Source organism: Xyrauchen texanus, chromosome 40, assembly GCF_025860055.1.
Source record: "Xyrauchen texanus isolate HMW12.3.18 chromosome 40, RBS_HiC_50CHRs, whole genome shotgun sequence".
NCBI classification, from domain to species: Eukaryota; Metazoa; Chordata; class Actinopteri; order Cypriniformes; family Catostomidae; genus Xyrauchen; species Xyrauchen texanus.
Genome location: NC_068315.1, coordinates 1,422,561 through 1,440,068, shown reverse-complemented (window position 1 = coordinate 1,440,068; position 17,508 = coordinate 1,422,561). Strand labels below are relative to the sequence as shown.

General features: G+C 40.5%; 1 protein-coding gene across 1 annotated transcript; it reads right to left on the bottom strand.

Moving 5' to 3' along the window:
• Window positions 1-2,807: 2,807 nt before the first annotated feature.
• LOC127633720 (annexin A11-like) lies at window positions 2,808-16,356 on the bottom strand. The gene is made up of 15 exons (XM_052112998.1): window positions 16,249-16,356; window positions 12,414-12,704; window positions 12,262-12,293; window positions 11,937-12,080; window positions 10,273-10,360; window positions 10,050-10,144; window positions 9,850-9,963; window positions 9,307-9,397; window positions 9,130-9,209; window positions 8,327-8,383; window positions 8,150-8,243; window positions 7,891-7,986; window positions 5,331-5,389; window positions 4,994-5,116; window positions 2,808-3,889 (listed from the first exon to the last, which is right to left on the bottom strand). Exons 2-15 carry the CDS (start codon window positions 12,694-12,696, stop codon window positions 3,830-3,832), a joined length of 1,416 nt encoding a protein of 471 aa, XP_051968958.1. The 5' UTR covers window positions 12,697-12,704; window positions 16,249-16,356; the 3' UTR covers window positions 2,808-3,829.
• Window positions 16,357-17,508: the final 1,152 nt, after the last annotated feature.

Here is a 17,508-nt window from a genome sequence, read left to right as displayed (position 1 = left end):
GGGTGAACTGTCCCTTTAATGGAGTGCACATACAGCAGATGCAGATTACGACGTTTTTGTAGGTTTGACAGTGAAATGACTTTTAACCAATGGTTTGCTATAGTTCTTTGCAGGAATAAAGATGCCTTTGAAATGCATTATTACATGTATGTTTGGGCACAGAGATAATGTGCAAATACGCAACCAATTAATGTAAAAAACGTCAACATTTTTGTTTAACTAACTATCAATTCACAACACAAGAACTTTCATTTTGCCACCATTTTCACTAGTTTTACAAACCTCAATAACGGTGACAATCAATAAACCCCAGATGAGCTCCAAACATCACCACACAATAACAGTGGCAACAAAAACAGCTAAAATAAAGTCAGCTAGCAGCCAAAAGAAGCCTATAGCTCTAACCACATAATTTGATCATGTTGCAATGCCTGCTGGGAACTCACAAATCAGCAACATTGTTCAATATGACAATGTTTGCTCAGACAACTCTGTTAGGCTAGTTGGGATGACATTTGGGGGAATATTATTAGTCAAACATGTTTTTATGTAGATGCAAAGTAATTCACGTTTGGTCATTTCTGTGACTCAAAACCCCCCATAAGCTGGTTTATTTATAGAGTAGGTTTAATTACTCACTCATAATAACTACAGCGATTAGTATCAATGAGTGATGGTGGCGTAGTCGGCTAAAGCACATAACTGTTAATCAGAAGGTCGCTGGTTCGACCCCCACAGCCACCACCATTGTGTCCTTGAGCAAGACACTTAACTCCAGGTTGCTCCAGGGGATTGTCCCTGTAATAAGTGCACTGTAAGTCGCTTCTGCCAAATTTAAATCAGTTATAATGTCCATTTTGCATATTGTACCGACATACCATTCTCTCTCTCTCTCTCTCTATATATATATATACTGTATATTTTATCCAGCCCTAGTTGTTAGTGAAGTCAAACGTAGTAAGTTTAGCAATGGAAAGAGACCGAGACCTCAATGCAAAAAGTGTTTATTTCCAGATGTGGATTTAACAGGCACAACAACATCCTCACATGTGTGTGTGTGTGTGTGTGTGTGTGTGTGTGTGTAATTAACAGACAATAGTTGATTGCATCAACACATTGGCCACCACAGGTCAGTAAGTCCATGATAAAGATTAGTCTACACTGTTAATATACAGCACAAGACATACAGGTTAGAATATCCTCTCCAACTTGTGAGAGACATGATGAAAGACTGGTCGCTTTGCAGCCCTCTACTGGCACAATAATAAACATTTACACTAGTCATGGATGGCACATAACACAGTGAGTCATATTTTACGGAAGCCCTGAACCGCAAGGCGAAAATAAAATAAAAAATAAAATAAAATGCATGCAGTACCAACCTTGACCACCAGGTGCCACTATCAGTAAACATGTAATCTTGTGCTTTTAAAGCTTTCTCTGTTGCTATATAGTTTATTTATTTAAGCCTTAATCAAGACAAAATCATTATTATTATTATTATGTCCTTTTGAAGAGGTACATCTGTTAATGTTAAGATTGTTGCAAGTTATCTAATTTCTAGACGAAAAGATCATTTATAAATTAAATCCTTGCGACTGTACGGTGATGTCATGTGCAGACTTTCATGGTGGAATTTAATTATAATAACATATTTTGATATAACAAGTTGTCTATGCTTTTGAAACACAGTTTACTGCAGAAGTGAAGAGTTCCAGATGTCAAATAAAAATCCAAATATTAAAATAACAATTCCTTTAACAATTATAAGCGCAAAACGCATCATTTATAAATACACTGTAGCTCATATGCATTGTTGACGCATGTAACGCCTGGAAATATTTTTTAGTTTGAACTTGTTGGTCTGTCTAAACATGCGCTAGACAGTTACGCCGATGTAAAATGCTCATCCCAAACACATCAGTGAGGGGTGAGGAATCACCTATAGTAGGCCTGACTCTAAGGAAGATTTTTATTCAAATATATATATTTGATAAAATTATGGAAGAGAGAAAACAAATTAAGACACAATATTTTTTTTTTTCACTATTATTTTTAATTTTTTTCCACCTTGCAGTTCAGGTCTTCCGTAATATTTCACCCCAAAATCAAACTAAGAAAAATAAGAAATGTAGCATAAAGAGAAAAAAAGGCCTATTATAGGACCATTATGACTTTAGACATTGTGATAATATATTATAAATATTAAAATATTTTCCCGAAAGGATCTCATTCTCATTACAATACTGTGAAAAAAACATATGACCAAAATTGTAACATTGTAGCATTTGCTGATTGATTGTAGTTCCGTGTTCTACACATAGACTGTAAAAAAGATGGCCGACGCCCCTTCGCTCTTTTCCATTGGTGAGAACTGAAGCCGCCAGTGTCCCGATATGGCGCTGACATCTTGGGACTTGAGTCTGCGCAGTTGCGATTTCGGCACCAGACCTGCGCAGTAGTGAGCAGGAAGTAAAGCCGCGAAATCAAGGCCCCGCCCTCACTCTCGCTGAATCAATCGCAAGGACACGCCCCTTTTGACTTATGACCGTGTGAAATAATTAATTATAGAAATTTAGATATTACATTTAAATCTCCAATCTCCTCAGTCCTCCGAAGATCCCGAAAAAAATTCAGTTGGTGCTTCAGTGACTACTTCGCTCAGAGAACCTGTCAATCACAGCTGTCAATCATGATGTCACAGCAGCGTTTTTATAGCATCAAATAACTAAAAACAAACTTATTTTGAAAACAAACACTTGAAATGATATCAACGTGATAGAAACGACAGTAAATGACAGAAACTATCTTTGAAAAAAGATATGTGAAGTGTAATTTAATTGTTTAGTTGGTCTCACGTCCAGTTGAATAACATGGGGAGGCGGGGTTTATGACCTATACTAGGACCAGCCACCGGGGGGCGATCGAGACGTTTTGGCTTCACTTTTGAGGGCTTGTGCGGCACACTTGGTTCTACAGTGTTACAATAAATATAATGAAATATGAAACATTGTAACGTAGAATGAGACACTATTGCAGTTATGAGAATTTTGGGAGGAAATATGTGTCATAAACTTTATGCTACAAAGTCTTCATGCGCCTAAAATAAACTTCATTTGTTTGTGGATGAAATATGACTTAAATAATATGAGTTTTTTGGGTTGATTCCACCTAATGAAGATATAATTCAGTATTCTTTACAAAACTCTTAACTATAAAAACATATATTACGACACTCATTTCAGCACTTTTTGGATGATTAGATGATGAGAGTTTTGATCATTAAATGTTTATTATTCAACTTTAACATAATTCTGATGGAATATTTGTCATCAGCTAATGAAGAAAATGTGCATTTATATTTATACTAAAGTATATATTATCTAGACATCATGCATAGTCTCATTAAACACCAAATTAACAACTAAATAATCATAAAGTCAGTAAGGCACAAATGAAATGATCATTTGAGATCACAGTTAGTTCAAATGACACTTCAGAGAGATGATTTGATTATTGATACGCAGAACTGGGCAGAAGTTTTAGGCACTTGTGAAAAATGTTGCATAGTGAGAATGTCTTCAAAAATAATGACATTAATAGTTTTAATTTATCACTTAATGTCATACAAAGTCCAGTAAACATAAACAAGCTAAATCAATATTTCCTAATGACACACTAAAGTTGAAGATATAAATCACATCTGAAGAATGCATTTGTGAAACATTTTAACAGCCTAAAACGTTCGCACAGATCTGTATGTGCGCCGATTTACACGACGACGCCACATTTTCCATCGTCATGGTTACGCATCCAACTTCCTGTTTCTTCAGTCACTTCCGCCGCACAACTTCAGGAGTAGCTTCTTATAATCACCAGACGTGTCACTCTGCAAACACACACAGGAGCTGGTTAATGAAATGTGTCATTTACACACACTTACATTTTTAATAATGCTTTTTTTTAATTAATTAGATATTTTATCATTTATATTTATATATTAGGGATGCATCGCTACCACTTTTTCTGTGTGTGTGTGTGTGAGTAGGTGTGTATGTGTGAGAGTGTATGAGGGTGTGTGTGTGTATGAGGGTGTGTGTATGAGTATGAATGTGTGTGTGAATGAGTGTGTGTGTGTGTGTGAGTGTGTGTGTATGAGTGTGTGTGAATGAGTGTGTGTGAATGAGTGTGTGTGAATGAGTGTGTGTGAATGAGTGTGTGTGTAAGAGTGTATGTGTGTGTGTGTGTGTGTGTGTGTGTGAGTATGAGTGTGTGTGTAAGAGTGTATGTGTGTGTGTGTATCTGTGTGTATGTGTGTGTGTATGTGTGTGTGTGAGTGAGTGAGTGAGTGAGTGAATGAGTGTGTGTGTATGAGTGTGTATAAGTGTGTGTGAATGAGTGTGTATGTGTGTGTGTGTGTGTGTATGAGTGAGTGTGTGTGTATGAGTGTGTGTGTATGAGTGTGTGTGAATGAGTGTGTGTGAATGAGTGTGAGTGAGTGTGTGTGTAAGTGTGTGTGAATGAGTGTGTGTGTATGAGTGTGTGTGTAAGAGTGTATGTGTGTGTGTGTGTGTGTGTATGAGTGTATGAGTGTGTGTGTATGTGTGTGTATGTGTGTGTGTGTATGTGTGAGTGAGTGAGTGAGTGTGTGTGTGTGTGTGTATGAGTGTGTATAAGTGTGTGTGAATGAGTGTGTATGTGTGTGTGTGTGTGTGTGTGTGTGTGTATGAGTGAGTGTGTGTGTATGAGTGTGTGTGAATGAGTGTGTGTGAATGAGTGTGTGAGTGAGTGTGTGTGTAAGTGTGTGTGAGTGAGTGTGTGTGTAAGTGTGTGTGAATGAGTGTGTGTGTATGAGTGTGTGTGTAAGAGTGTATGTGTGTGTGTGTGAGTATGAGTGTGTGTGTATGAGTGTATGTGTGTGTGTGTATGTGTGTGTGTATGTATGTGTGTGTGAGTGAGTGAGTGAGTGAGTGAGTGAGTGAGTGTGTCTTACAGAGATGGCGGTGTACAGAGATTTTCCGTACAGCCGCAGATATTCCTGTCTAATATCCAGCATGTCCACCTCAGAACGAGACACCATGATGCGGATGAGAGTCCGGTCTTTAGTGCCTGCACCCTGAAAACATCAAAACATTCATAAAACACTTCTTAATGACCAGCAAACATCCAAACAAGCATTAACATCACAAATTCACCCAAACATCATTCTGCATCTCCTTTAGTGTTCCCAGTAGAATGTCATATGGGTTTGATACAACATGAGGGTGATTAAACGATTTTTGGGTGAACTACCCCTTTAAACACACAGTATATAACATCACATGCTTTACCTGCATGGCATTCTGAAGCCGTTCGGCAAAGTAGGCAGGAGTGTTTTTGATACACTTCACTGAAAAACAGCACATGTGAAATATGAGCACAGCGCTGAAACTGTTAACATGATTCTTCATAACCTGCACAATGCTGAGATTTGCTGAGTGTCTAAGTTATGGTATATTTGCATATGTAAAACATTTAGGCCTAAAATCTGCATCTTATTCAAAACAGCTGACTCACTGAAATGCCGTGATTTCCAGCGGGGTAGTGCTAACAAAACAAAGTGCTTTACTATTGCCCAGTCCCGATTCGGTGACATTACGGCTTTGAAACATATTAAAGATTGCATTAGTCATACTGGTCGAAATAAATTACTAAAAATTCAGATGCCTGTCCAGTTAAATGGGCATCATCGGGGTGGACATTCAGCAGATAAATTAGCCACTACATGGTCTGTGATTGATATCGAGGAAACATATTTATAAACTACTATTTAAGATTTTATTTCTGTTAACCTAAACACTGTATTTTTGTATTATTTATTATTGTATCCCCTTTTCTCCCCATTTGGAACGCCCAATTCCCATTACTTAGTTGGTCCTCGTGGTGTTGTAGTGACTCGCCTCAATCCGGGTGGCGGAGGACGAATCTCAGTTGCCTCCGCGTCTGAGACCGTCAATCCGCGCATCTTATCACGTGACTCGTAGAACACGTTACCATGGAGACGTAGCGCGTGGAGGCTTCACACTATTTTCCGCGGCATCCACGCACGACTCACCACATGCCCCACCGAGAGCGAGAACCACATTATAGCGACCACGAGGAGGTTACCCCATGTGACTCTGCCCTCCCTAGCAACCGGCCAATTTGGTTGCTAAGGAGACCTGGCTGGAGTCTCTCAGCACACCCTGGATTCAAACTGTCACTCTCTCTCACTCACTCTCACCCTCACTCACTCACTCTCACACCCTAACTCACTCTCACCCTTATTCACTCTCACACCCTCTTACCCTCACTCACTCTCACCCCTCACTCACTCTCACCCCTCACTCACTCTCACACCCTCACTCACTCTCACCCTCACCCCCACACTCTCACACCCTCACTCACTCTCACACCCTCACTCACTCTCACCCTCACCCCCACACTCTCACACCCACTCTTACCCTCACTCACTCTCACACCCTCACTCACTCTCACACCCTCTTACCCTCACTCACTCTCACCCTCACTCACTCTCACCCTCATTCACTCTCACACCCACTCTCACCCTCACTCACTCTCACTCTCACCCTCACTCATCTCTCACCCTCACTCACTCTCACTCTCACCCCCTCTTACCCTCACTCACTCTCACACCCTCTTACCCTCACTCACTCTCACACCCTCACTCACTCTCACCCTCACCCCCTCACTCTCACACCCACTCTCACCCTCACTCACTCTCACACCCTCTTACCCTCACTCACTCTCACCCTCACTCACTCTCACCCTCACTCACTCTCACACCCTCTTACCCTCACTCACTCTCACCCTCACTCACTCTCACCCTCACTCACTCTCACCCTCACTCACTCTCACCCTCTCACCCTCACCCTCACTCACTCTCACACCCTCTTACCCTCACTCACTCTTACCCTCACTCACTCTTACCCTCACTCACTCTCACCCTCACTCACTCTCACCCTCACTCTCACACCCTCTCACACTCACTTTCACACCCTCTCACTCTCACCCTCACTCACTCTCACACCCACACCCTCTCACCCTCACTCACTCTCACCCTCACTCTCACCCTCACTCACTCTCACCCTCACACCCTCTCACCCTCACACCCTCTCACCCTCACTCACTCTCACCCTCACCCTCACTCACTCTCACACCCCCTCTCACCCTCACTCTCACTCTCACACCCTCTCACTCTCACACCCTCTCACTCTCACACCCTCTCACTCTCACACCCTCTCACTCTCACTCTCACACCCTCTCACTCTCACCCTCACTCCCACACCCTCTCACCCTCACTCACTCTCACCCTCACTCTCACACCCTCTCACACTCACTCACCCTCACTCACTCTCACCCTCACTCACTCTCACACCCTCACTCACTCTCACCCTCACCCTCACTCACTCACACACCCTCTTACCCTCACTCACTCTCACCCTCACCCCCACACTCTCACACCCACTCTCACCCTCACTCACTCTCACACCCTCACTCACTCTCACCCTCACCCCCACACTCTCACACCCACTCTCACCCTCACTCACTCTCACACCCTCTCACCCTCACTCACTCTCACCCTCACACCCTCTTACCCTCACTCACTCTCACACCCTCACTCGTAAATTGATGGACGTGACAACGGTTGTCAGGCACGGGAATGGCAGATTAAAATGATAATGCACCAATTACATTAAAGATTCATGTGATGCAGTTAAAGGGAAACAAACGACAGCAGATTGCAGACTTTTGGTCCATAATTAAAGTGCTGTGATTGGCTGTTCCTTCCACCTGCATGCTTAATCTAGATCGGCTATAAAGCTGGACCAATCAGAGTAGAGTACCCACCCACTGCCACCATGCCAGACTCCACGTCTCCAGACATCTCTCTACAGATGCTCTTGTCAATGTCCCGGCCAGACATCTGCTGGTACTCATGGAAGACTAAAACAACAAACCAAAGAATTTCTCGCAATGTGCAACAATGTATCGACTGATTTAGAATGCAAATATCATAAGATCAAACGAAATCATGCTCGGCCGTCATGCTGACAGTAATATCAGTTCCTTTGTGTTTCTGCGAGTGGTTACCCGTGGTGGTTTTTACCTTGTCTGAGATGAGGTTTACTGCGAGCGCATAGAACAGCATTAAACTGGGACTCATCCGTGCCAACTTTATTCTCTCCTGCGGCGTACAGTTTCTACAACAGTGAAAGTAGCACACGTTCACAACTAACGTATCACACACATCAGCTTTAAGTGAATATTACGGTTTTTTACCAACCTGGGCGTCTTGTTTGGCCAGAGAAATATCCACAGTCTCTCGCTCATCTCGATTACCCTAAAAACAAAGAATTAAATCTTATATATATGCAAAAACAGACTTGCTAAATCAACTTCCTGTTTCAAAGGGAAAAGGTTTATTTTGGTCTAATCTGCAGTAAATGATAAATTACATCTGCATTCACAAGAATTGAAACATTGCTTTATTAACCACCTACAGTCGCATTTATGTCACGTAAAATAATTATATTGCTTTGGTCATTTTGACGTTTTAATAATTACGACTTTTTCATCTCATAATTTTGACGTTTTAATAATTACGACTTTTTCATCTCATAATTTTGACGTTTTAATAATTACGACTTTTTCATCTCATAATTTTGACGTTTTAATAATTACGACTTTCTTATAATTTTGACATTTTACAATACAATTTAACAATAAATACGTAAAAAAAATATATATATATATGAAATATAATATCTTATTAATTGATTGAATGAATACATTTATTTGTTTTAATTACAAAAAAGCCAAAATGTGAACAAAATGATGAAAAAGAAATATAGTAACATATATTATAATTATAATTATAAGTGTGTGTGTGTTCCGTCATTTTTCCACTTTCAAAATAAACGTTTCCTCTTATTTTGACTAAATAACAATTCAAATCGCCAAAACAGTGATCCTCAATGCCCAACTTGAGTACGATTAACATAAATATCTATATATATATATATATATATAACATCTGCCGGTATCACTACCGCTATAAAGACAAAAAGAAACCCACAGACACGGTACCTGAGACAGGGAGATGAGCAGACGACGGAAATGTCCCGAAGTGTCACTGCTGATAGAGTCCTCCAGAGATTTCTTGTACTCTAAACAACACACAGTGATCTGTATGAGTCTGTCAAACACCCCGACAACCTCAAAACATCATGTGAGATCTTCAGACAGTGTACGGGGACTCCTCACCTGCCTTGTACACTTTATTGATCTCCTGAATTTCAGCATTACTACGGGACACCAGAATCTCTATGAGACAGGCCTCGTCTGTTCCTGCACCCTGAGAGCGTAAACAACAACAACAATGCATATCTGGTGACATGGTTGAAAACATGTGTACTCATATTCACTCTGATTGTACATTCGTTAACCTAAGTGAGCAAATAAGCGGCAAACTGCCCCAGAGTTCGAGATACTGGTCTAATTTTGATCAGGGCTGGACTGGGAAGAGAAATCGGCCTCGGATTTTACATGGCAACTGGCCCAAAACTTGTTGAAGGGGTGGGGGGTGTTCGCTGTCCTTTTTGCATATCGCGGTGGCTCATTTTAGCTTTTAGCGGCTGACCCACCGGCCCGATGCCTGATGGCCAATCCGCCCCTGAATCGGCCCCAAAGTGCGTCGGCCCACCGGGAAAATGTCCGGTATGCCAGATTACCAGTCCAGCCCTGAATGTGATCGGAAGTGGATTTTCCTGAAAATCAACGGTGAACGAGCGTTAAAGGAACGCTCACTGATATGGCCTCCTTCAGTTCGGAGGCATCAAACTGTGCGGGACTCTCCATCATGCCCAGAACCAAACTTTCAAAGTTCCCGGTCAGCTCTGACTTCAGCTCTGACTTCAGATCCTGTGAAAAAAAAACGTTTCAAAATGTCAATAAACCAGAATCACAGTTCATATATGTAAAAGTACGCCATGTCATCATGCGCTCACTTTGCCATATGTGGTTTTGTACGCCGCGACCATCGGCACACGCTGCTTGTTGGTGCGACTGCCGAGCAGCTCGACAATGGTGTTTTCGTCAGTTCCTGCGAGTAAACGGAGCAACTATCAGGTCTCCAAACCCTGGAACCAGCTTTATAACAGGTGCCAAAATACAACCCAAGGCAAAGAAGATTGTGCTACAAATTACTCAAAATAAATCATTTCTTCTCACCGAAGCCCTTCATGGATTTCCTCAAGACTTCAACATCTCTGAGTGGATCAGCACCAGGAAAGTCCTTAAGGGAACCACGATAACCCTTCTAAACACAAACAGCACGGTAACAGGAAACACTTGAAAATAACTCTTTCACTGTAACTGAGAAGACACTGTATTTCCTAAATGCGCTCCTGATGAGCAATACAGCTAATACAAACACACACACACACACACACACACACATATATATACACTCACCTAAAGGATTATTAGGAACACCTGTTCAATTTCTCATTAATGAAATTATCTAATCAACCAATCACATGGCAGTTGCTTCAATGCATTTAGGGGTGTGGTCCTGGTCAAGACAATCTCCTGAACTCCAAACTGAATGTCAGAATGGGAAAGAAAGGTGATTTAAGCAATTTTGAGCGTGGCATGGTTGTTGGTGCCAGACGGGCCGGTCTGAGTATTTCACAATCTGCTCAGTTACTGGGATTTTCACGCACAACCATTTCTAGGGTTTACAAAGAATGGTGTGAAAAGGAAAAACATCCAGTATGTGGCAGTCCTGTGGGCTGAAAATGCCTTGTTGATGCTAGAGGTCAGAGGAGAATGGGCCGACTGATTCAAGCTGATAGAAGAGCAACTTTGCCTGAAATAACCACTCGTTACAACCGAGGTATGCAGCAAAGCATTTGTGAAGCCACAACACGCACAACCTTGAGGCGGATGGGCTACAACAGCAGAAGACCCCACCGGGTACCACTCATCTCCACTACAAATAGGAAAAAGAGGCTACAATTTGCAAGAGCTCACCAAAATTGGACAGTTGAAGACTGGAAAAATGTTGCCTGGTCTGATGAGTCTCGATTTCTGTTGAGACATTCAGATGGTAGAGTCAGAATTTGGCGTAAACAGAATGAGAACATGGATCCATCATGCCTTGTTACCACTGTGCAGGCTGGTGGTGGTGGTGTAATGGTGTGGGGGATGTTTTCTTGGCACACTTTAGGCCCCTTAGTGCCAATTGGGCATCGTTTAAATGCCACGGCCTACCTGAGCATTGTTTCTGACCATGTCCATCCCTTTATGGCCACCATGTACCCATCCTCTGATGGCTACTTCCAGCAGGATAATGCACCATGTCACAAAGCTCGAATCATTTCAAATTGGTTTCTTGAACATGACAATGAGTTCACTGTACTAAAATGGCCCCCACAGTCACCAGATCTCAACCCAATAGAGCATCTTTGGGATGTGGTGGAACGGGAGCTTCGTGCCCTGGATGTGCATCCCACAAATCTCCATCAACTGCAAGATGCTATCCTATCAATATGGGCCAACATTTCTAAAGAATGCTTTCAGCACCTTTTTGAATCAATGCCACGTAGAATTAAGGCAGTTCTGAAGGCGAAAGGGGGTCAAACACAGGATTAGTATGTGTTCCTAATAATCCTTTAGGTGAGTGTATATATATATATCTATATGTGTGTGTGTGTGTGTATGTATATGTGTGTGTGTGTGTGTGTGTGTGTGTGTGTATTAATGTTGGCCATTGACATGAGTGTGTGTATGTGTGTATATTAATGACCGTGGGAACCGTTTGATGTGCGCTGTGAATCTAAAGTGAATGAAGCAAAAGCTTATATCGACTCATGAAGTTGTCAGTCACTCACATTAACTGCAGGACCAGTAGGTGGTGTTGGTCCACCGTACCCGGGCATTGATGGGTTTGGAGCCGGAGCACCTGGGTATCCTGGCATGGGCTGTTGTCCTGGGGCCGGACCTCCAGGGTACCCCTGAGGCATCCCACCTCCAGGCTACACTCACACACACACACACACACACACACACATACACACACACACACACAAACATACACACACACCACAGAGGGCTTTACATTTAACTTAGAATTGCTCTGCATTTAAAAAGCCAAAGACGGATGCAGAATGCGGAATGATATCACAGTATCAGAGGTAGAAATAAAAGGATGCTTACAGCTCCAAAGCCAGGCTGGGCGTCCCACCCACCTGTTACAAAACATACAATAACTTAGTGCTGCTTCAACTGTGAAAATGCAGACACAAAAACACCACAAACGACATGAAGTAAGAGTCAAAACATAATAAACACAAACAAAAAGCACTCACCAGCAGCGGGCATGGTCGGGTACCCTCCGGGCTGGGTGGCAGGGTAGCCCCCTGCCTGCGGTGGGAACCCTCCTCCGGGGGCAGCCGGGTAACCGCCAGCCTGAGGAGGATATCCCCCTGGCTGGGGTGGGTAACCTGCTCCGGGGGGATACGCCCCTGATTGAGGTGGATAATACCCTCCCTGGGGCGGATAAGCACCAGGCTGGGGCGGGTATGTACCCCCGGGCGCTTCTGATCCGGGTGGGTAGCTTCCACCTGCAGGGGGGTATCCTGGGTAACTCATCTTGACACCTGGCCGGATAGGAGAATTTAACAGCGTTCTATTCAATTCAGGTCATTGTAAAGTAACAAGCACATTCAAAAACATGAAAAATGTTTAAGATATATTTTGAATGCACTGTAAGTCACTTTGGATAAAAGCATCTGCCAAATGCAATATCTTAAAAAGGTAAAGCATGTAATTTCAGCGCCACCTAGTGTCACTCAATGAAATTGCAAAAGTAATCACTATTTTCGAGCAGGTTTCCCAAACACTCTCTCCGTCTGCTATTGGTTCCACAGTTCCACAGTTAGTCCATTGGTTGCGTCAATGTTGCTTTATCAGGCCGGTCAGGATACTCAAACAAACAGAGCAATGTTTTGATATCACCACAGAGCGACATTAAAACAAACGTCACTTGGGCTGCAACTAACGATTATTTTGATAATCGATTAATCGAACGATTATTCGACTATTCGGCGATTAATCGTTAGCACTTAGCCGATTATTTAGCTTGTGCCCCGACTTAAAAGGTTGTATTAAACGTGCTTACTTACAATAAAAAGGACAAAATCATCTTTTAAAAATACGTCTAAATGACATTCGCTGAATTAAAAGGGGGGAAAATACTTTTTATTAAAGGGATAGTTCGTCACTTCTCACCGGAGCTTACGCTATGCCTACGTCACACGCTGGAACTCGACTCTCTTGTGAACGTGCGGGCGGCCGTTACCGGAAGCCGATGATTATAGTTTGTAAAGTTATAAATATGGATATGTTTCTTACAATAACGCCATCGCTTCAGAAGGCCTTTATTAACCCCCTGGAGCCGTATGGATTACTTCTATGATGGATGGATGCACTTTTTTGCGGTTCAAAATCTAAGGTACCATTCACTCCCATTACAAAATATCCTTCCAAGCTTTATAATGGGAGTGAATGGTACCTTAGATTTTGAAGCCCAAAAAAGTCTCCAATTGTGTTTGGCTGAAAGAAGAAAGTCACATACGCCAAGGATGGATTGAGGGTGAGTAAATTATGGGATCATTTTGGGTGAACTAACCCTTTAAGTTTAATTCAGTAAAGAAATTCATTGCAAAAAATCCTCGTTATCAAGCGTTTTTGTCTTGTTTTACATTTAAAAATGGTCTAAAAATCCTTTAAACAAGAAACATTTACTTGAGAAGCAACATATAAGATATTTAGACTTGCTTTAAGAGAATGTATCTTAAATATACAGTAAGTGTATTTTGTATATTAGTGTATTTTTCACTTGTTCGTACTTCTGCGAGTGCAGTAAAGACTAAATATACTCGTATTCAAGATCTATTCTCTAAAAGCAAGTCTAAATATCAGATATACTGCTTCTGGGGTGAATGCAACATTATTTAAACTATTTTTAGACATTTTAAAATATTTGTATTTTAATATTAGATTCAACACTCTTAGAAATGTATTTGAAGCTGCTAAAGTAAATGTATGCTATTTTAAATGATTATGTAGCAAATCATAAACGTATTTTGTTGGCATGTATAATGTGGCGAAGACTTCCTCTCTCACTTTCGGTTCACTTCAATCCATCTTTAACTCACAAAATAACAAACTCTCTCTCTCTTATTAATAAAGCTGCGTATTGACAATGTTCTTCACGATAAGAAACACACAGTGACACATATATTATGATGCAATAACTCACGAGCAATCATGTTATAGTCTAGCTGCTTTAAGCATGTGTGCTCGAGGGATAAGCGTCCCGTGACAGAGTGTGCATCAACCGGTGCAGTTTCAATCTCTCCCCCTTCGATCGGGACATTCACACGACTCATAAGAGGCGCTGACCGCACAGAGAAATGCCAGTTTCGGAGTTTGTAGTCATTTACATGATCTGCTTCCGTATTATTTTAAATGTAATAACGCATTAAAAATAACGGCATTTATGATGTAACGCTGTGTGTTTCCTTTAAAGAGCTCCAGCTGACAGCTATGATTGTACTATGAATGATTGATGAATGATTAATTATGTCATGTATTCAAGATGCAATACAATTATTTTTATACTTTTTACTTGATGGTTACACCACGTGACATTTTTAAAGTGATTAAAATCCAATTTTTTGAAGAAAATGCTATAAATGTTTTCCATAAATGTGAGACCAACATGGATGCAAAATTTACATTTCTACAAACTTGACACATGTTTTAAACTAGATTTTCAAAAGATTTATAATTTCATTTATCACCTCAGAAAACCTAATTTGACAATAACCCAAAGACCAAAAAATTAACCAATTCCCATGTATCCTACACAACGCAAAACATCCCAATTTTTTTTATAAAACTGTTAGTTACATAAATACACTTACACTTTAGGCACTAGGGTTACTCCGATAACAAAATTTTGCCTTTGGTAGGGTACCAGTCCTGGTACCTCAGTATCGATACTAAATCAATACTATAATCAACAAATACAAATTCTCAGATTTTTAATGAAATAACTCCTAAAATGCCGATTAAAATAACTGTATAAATTGCGTGTTTTCCGTTTATCTTTTTCTAGATTCCATGTTAAATGTTTTAATTATTTGTCATGATCAAATGGTGTTTAATCAAATTAATACACACAGTTTTAATCAAATAAAAATATCACAATTATTTTTTACAAACAAATAAGCAATTTTATTTTTTGTAAAATTTAAATCCTGCACAAAAGAGCTTCACAGTACTACATCATTGTTATTATGAGTATTATTGCTACTTTTTAATATTATTATTATTATTTTTTTTTACAATAGTTTTATTTTTATGTCTAAAATTTCACATATACATTTGAAAATAGCTACTGACAGCAAACTGTAATATGGTACTGAACTTAGCAACACGATATCGTACCGTATCGCGGTACTTCGTTAGTACCGGTAAACCGCGCAACCGCATTAGGCATAATATTTACATAAAAAACTAACGCATAAGCCTTTGAATTAAAATGTTTATAAAATCATGAGACAAATACATTCAGTCCAGTGTCCAAACTTTTCACTGGTTGTTTGATGGTTTATCAGGTATGTTTTGATCTTTGTGCTGCTAATCAAATCTTTCCTTTCATTCAGAGTGCGTCACAAACAACAATGAAGCACTGAACTGCAGATACAGGCGCCTGCTGCTTCACAATGATGCGAAATCTCAGTTTATTACTAAAGGGAACAACAACCATCCTCTTACAGATGTCAAGTCTAAACTTGTACTGATTCTCCAACCATAAAGTCCCATAATCGTTTACTACATACTACAGTATTAGTTTCGACACTGTTTTGACACATCGCAGGGACCGTCAAACAAACCGAAACAAACACCCAGAAAACAAACATCCTTAAAACAATTCAGATCTTCCGTTACACACATCAAAAGACATATTGCACACAGTCAAACGCGTAATGATTGTATTCTACAACATTTAGCCTAAGATGAAAGATTCTCAGTAAAGCACGCGGCGAATAAATAAAAAGAGAGAGAAAACCCGCGAATCACTGTTAAATTGTTACATTAGCGCGCGAAATGAAGACGGTAAATGATACTTACTGAAATGTTTGTTTGATGAGATTACTTGCGCTCCGTGTCCGTGGACAGAATGAATGAGGAAAGTATTCAAAGACTGGGTGTGATCCGCCCCGAATATGGAGTTATACTTGTGCCACAATTCTGCGCACACAAAGTAACATTTTGAGCGCACAAAAAATGTTCTGCCTCCGCAAGATGATATTTTGAGCATGCAAAAAGGTACGCAGAGTGGGTAGGAGGACAATTTTAGAATTCAGAGAAATTCACATTCAAATAAACTTTAGTCAAGCGCAAAATGTATTTTTGTTTCCTCAAAATGGATTTATCTTTACAAGACGATACAATGCTTTAGAAAACTGAGTTCAAGCGTGTGTAAAATAACTTTTTGTGATCTCAAAATATAAACTTGTGCATGCAGAAAATGTTTATGTGTGTTCAAAATATAATCTTGTGCATGCAAAATAGCTTTTTGTGTGCGCTCAAAATACCATCTTGCGTGTGCAGAATTTTTTTTCTCAAAATATCATCTTAGGTGTGCAAAACACCTTTTTGGGCGCTCAAAATAACATATTGCAGGCGCAAAATAACTTTTTGGGTGCTCAAAATAACATATTGCATGTGCAAAATAATTTTTTTGGCACTCAAAATAACATCTTGCACATGCAAAACAAGTTTTTGGGCACTCAAAATAACATATTGCATGTACAAAATAACTTTTTGGGCGCTCAAAATAACATCTTGCGCATGCAAAATAACTTTTTGTGCACTCAAAATGTAATTTTGCGCTTGCAGAATTCTGACACATATATAACTCCATACCCGAAGTCCTTCCTCATCCTCACGTCCCATTCTAAATTGTCTCTAGCAAGTCAGTCCACTATCTACTTGGGAATGAGGAATACCGATATCTCAAAAACAGTTGGTCAAAATTAAGATCAAAGAACATGTTTCAAATAAGCAGTAAAATCTGACAAATAATGTCAGACATTGTGCTTCTTTACCTCATTTTAGGGGCAGTGGTGGCTCTGTGGTTAAGGCTCTGAGTTACTGACCAGAAGGTTGGGGGTTCAAGCCCCAGCACCACCAAGATGCAACTGTTGGGCCCTTGAGCAAGGCCCTTAACCCAATCTGCTCCAGGGGCGCCGTACCATGGCTGACCCTGCAATCTGACCCCAGCTTAGCTGGGATATGTGGAAACTAATAAATTTCACTGTATATATGCAAAAAACTGTGTGTATAATGTGTGACCAAAATAAAGGATTCTATTCTATTCTATTCTAT

Excerpts from the sequence above, each read along its gene's own strand:
- LOC127633720 (XM_052112998.1), bottom strand. The coding sequence starts at position 12,696 with ATGAGTTACCCAGGATACCCCCCTGCAGGTGGAAGCTACCCACCCGGA. Across the intron at positions 8,384-9,129 it reads TGCTCATCTCCCTGTCTCAG|GGTAATCGAGATGAGCGAGA; the intron begins GTACCGTGTCTG and ends CTTTGTTTTTAG. Across the intron at positions 7,987-8,149 it reads TAAACCTCATCTCAGACAAG|TCTTCCATGAGTACCAGCAG; the intron begins GTAAAAACCACC and ends TTGTTGTTTTAG.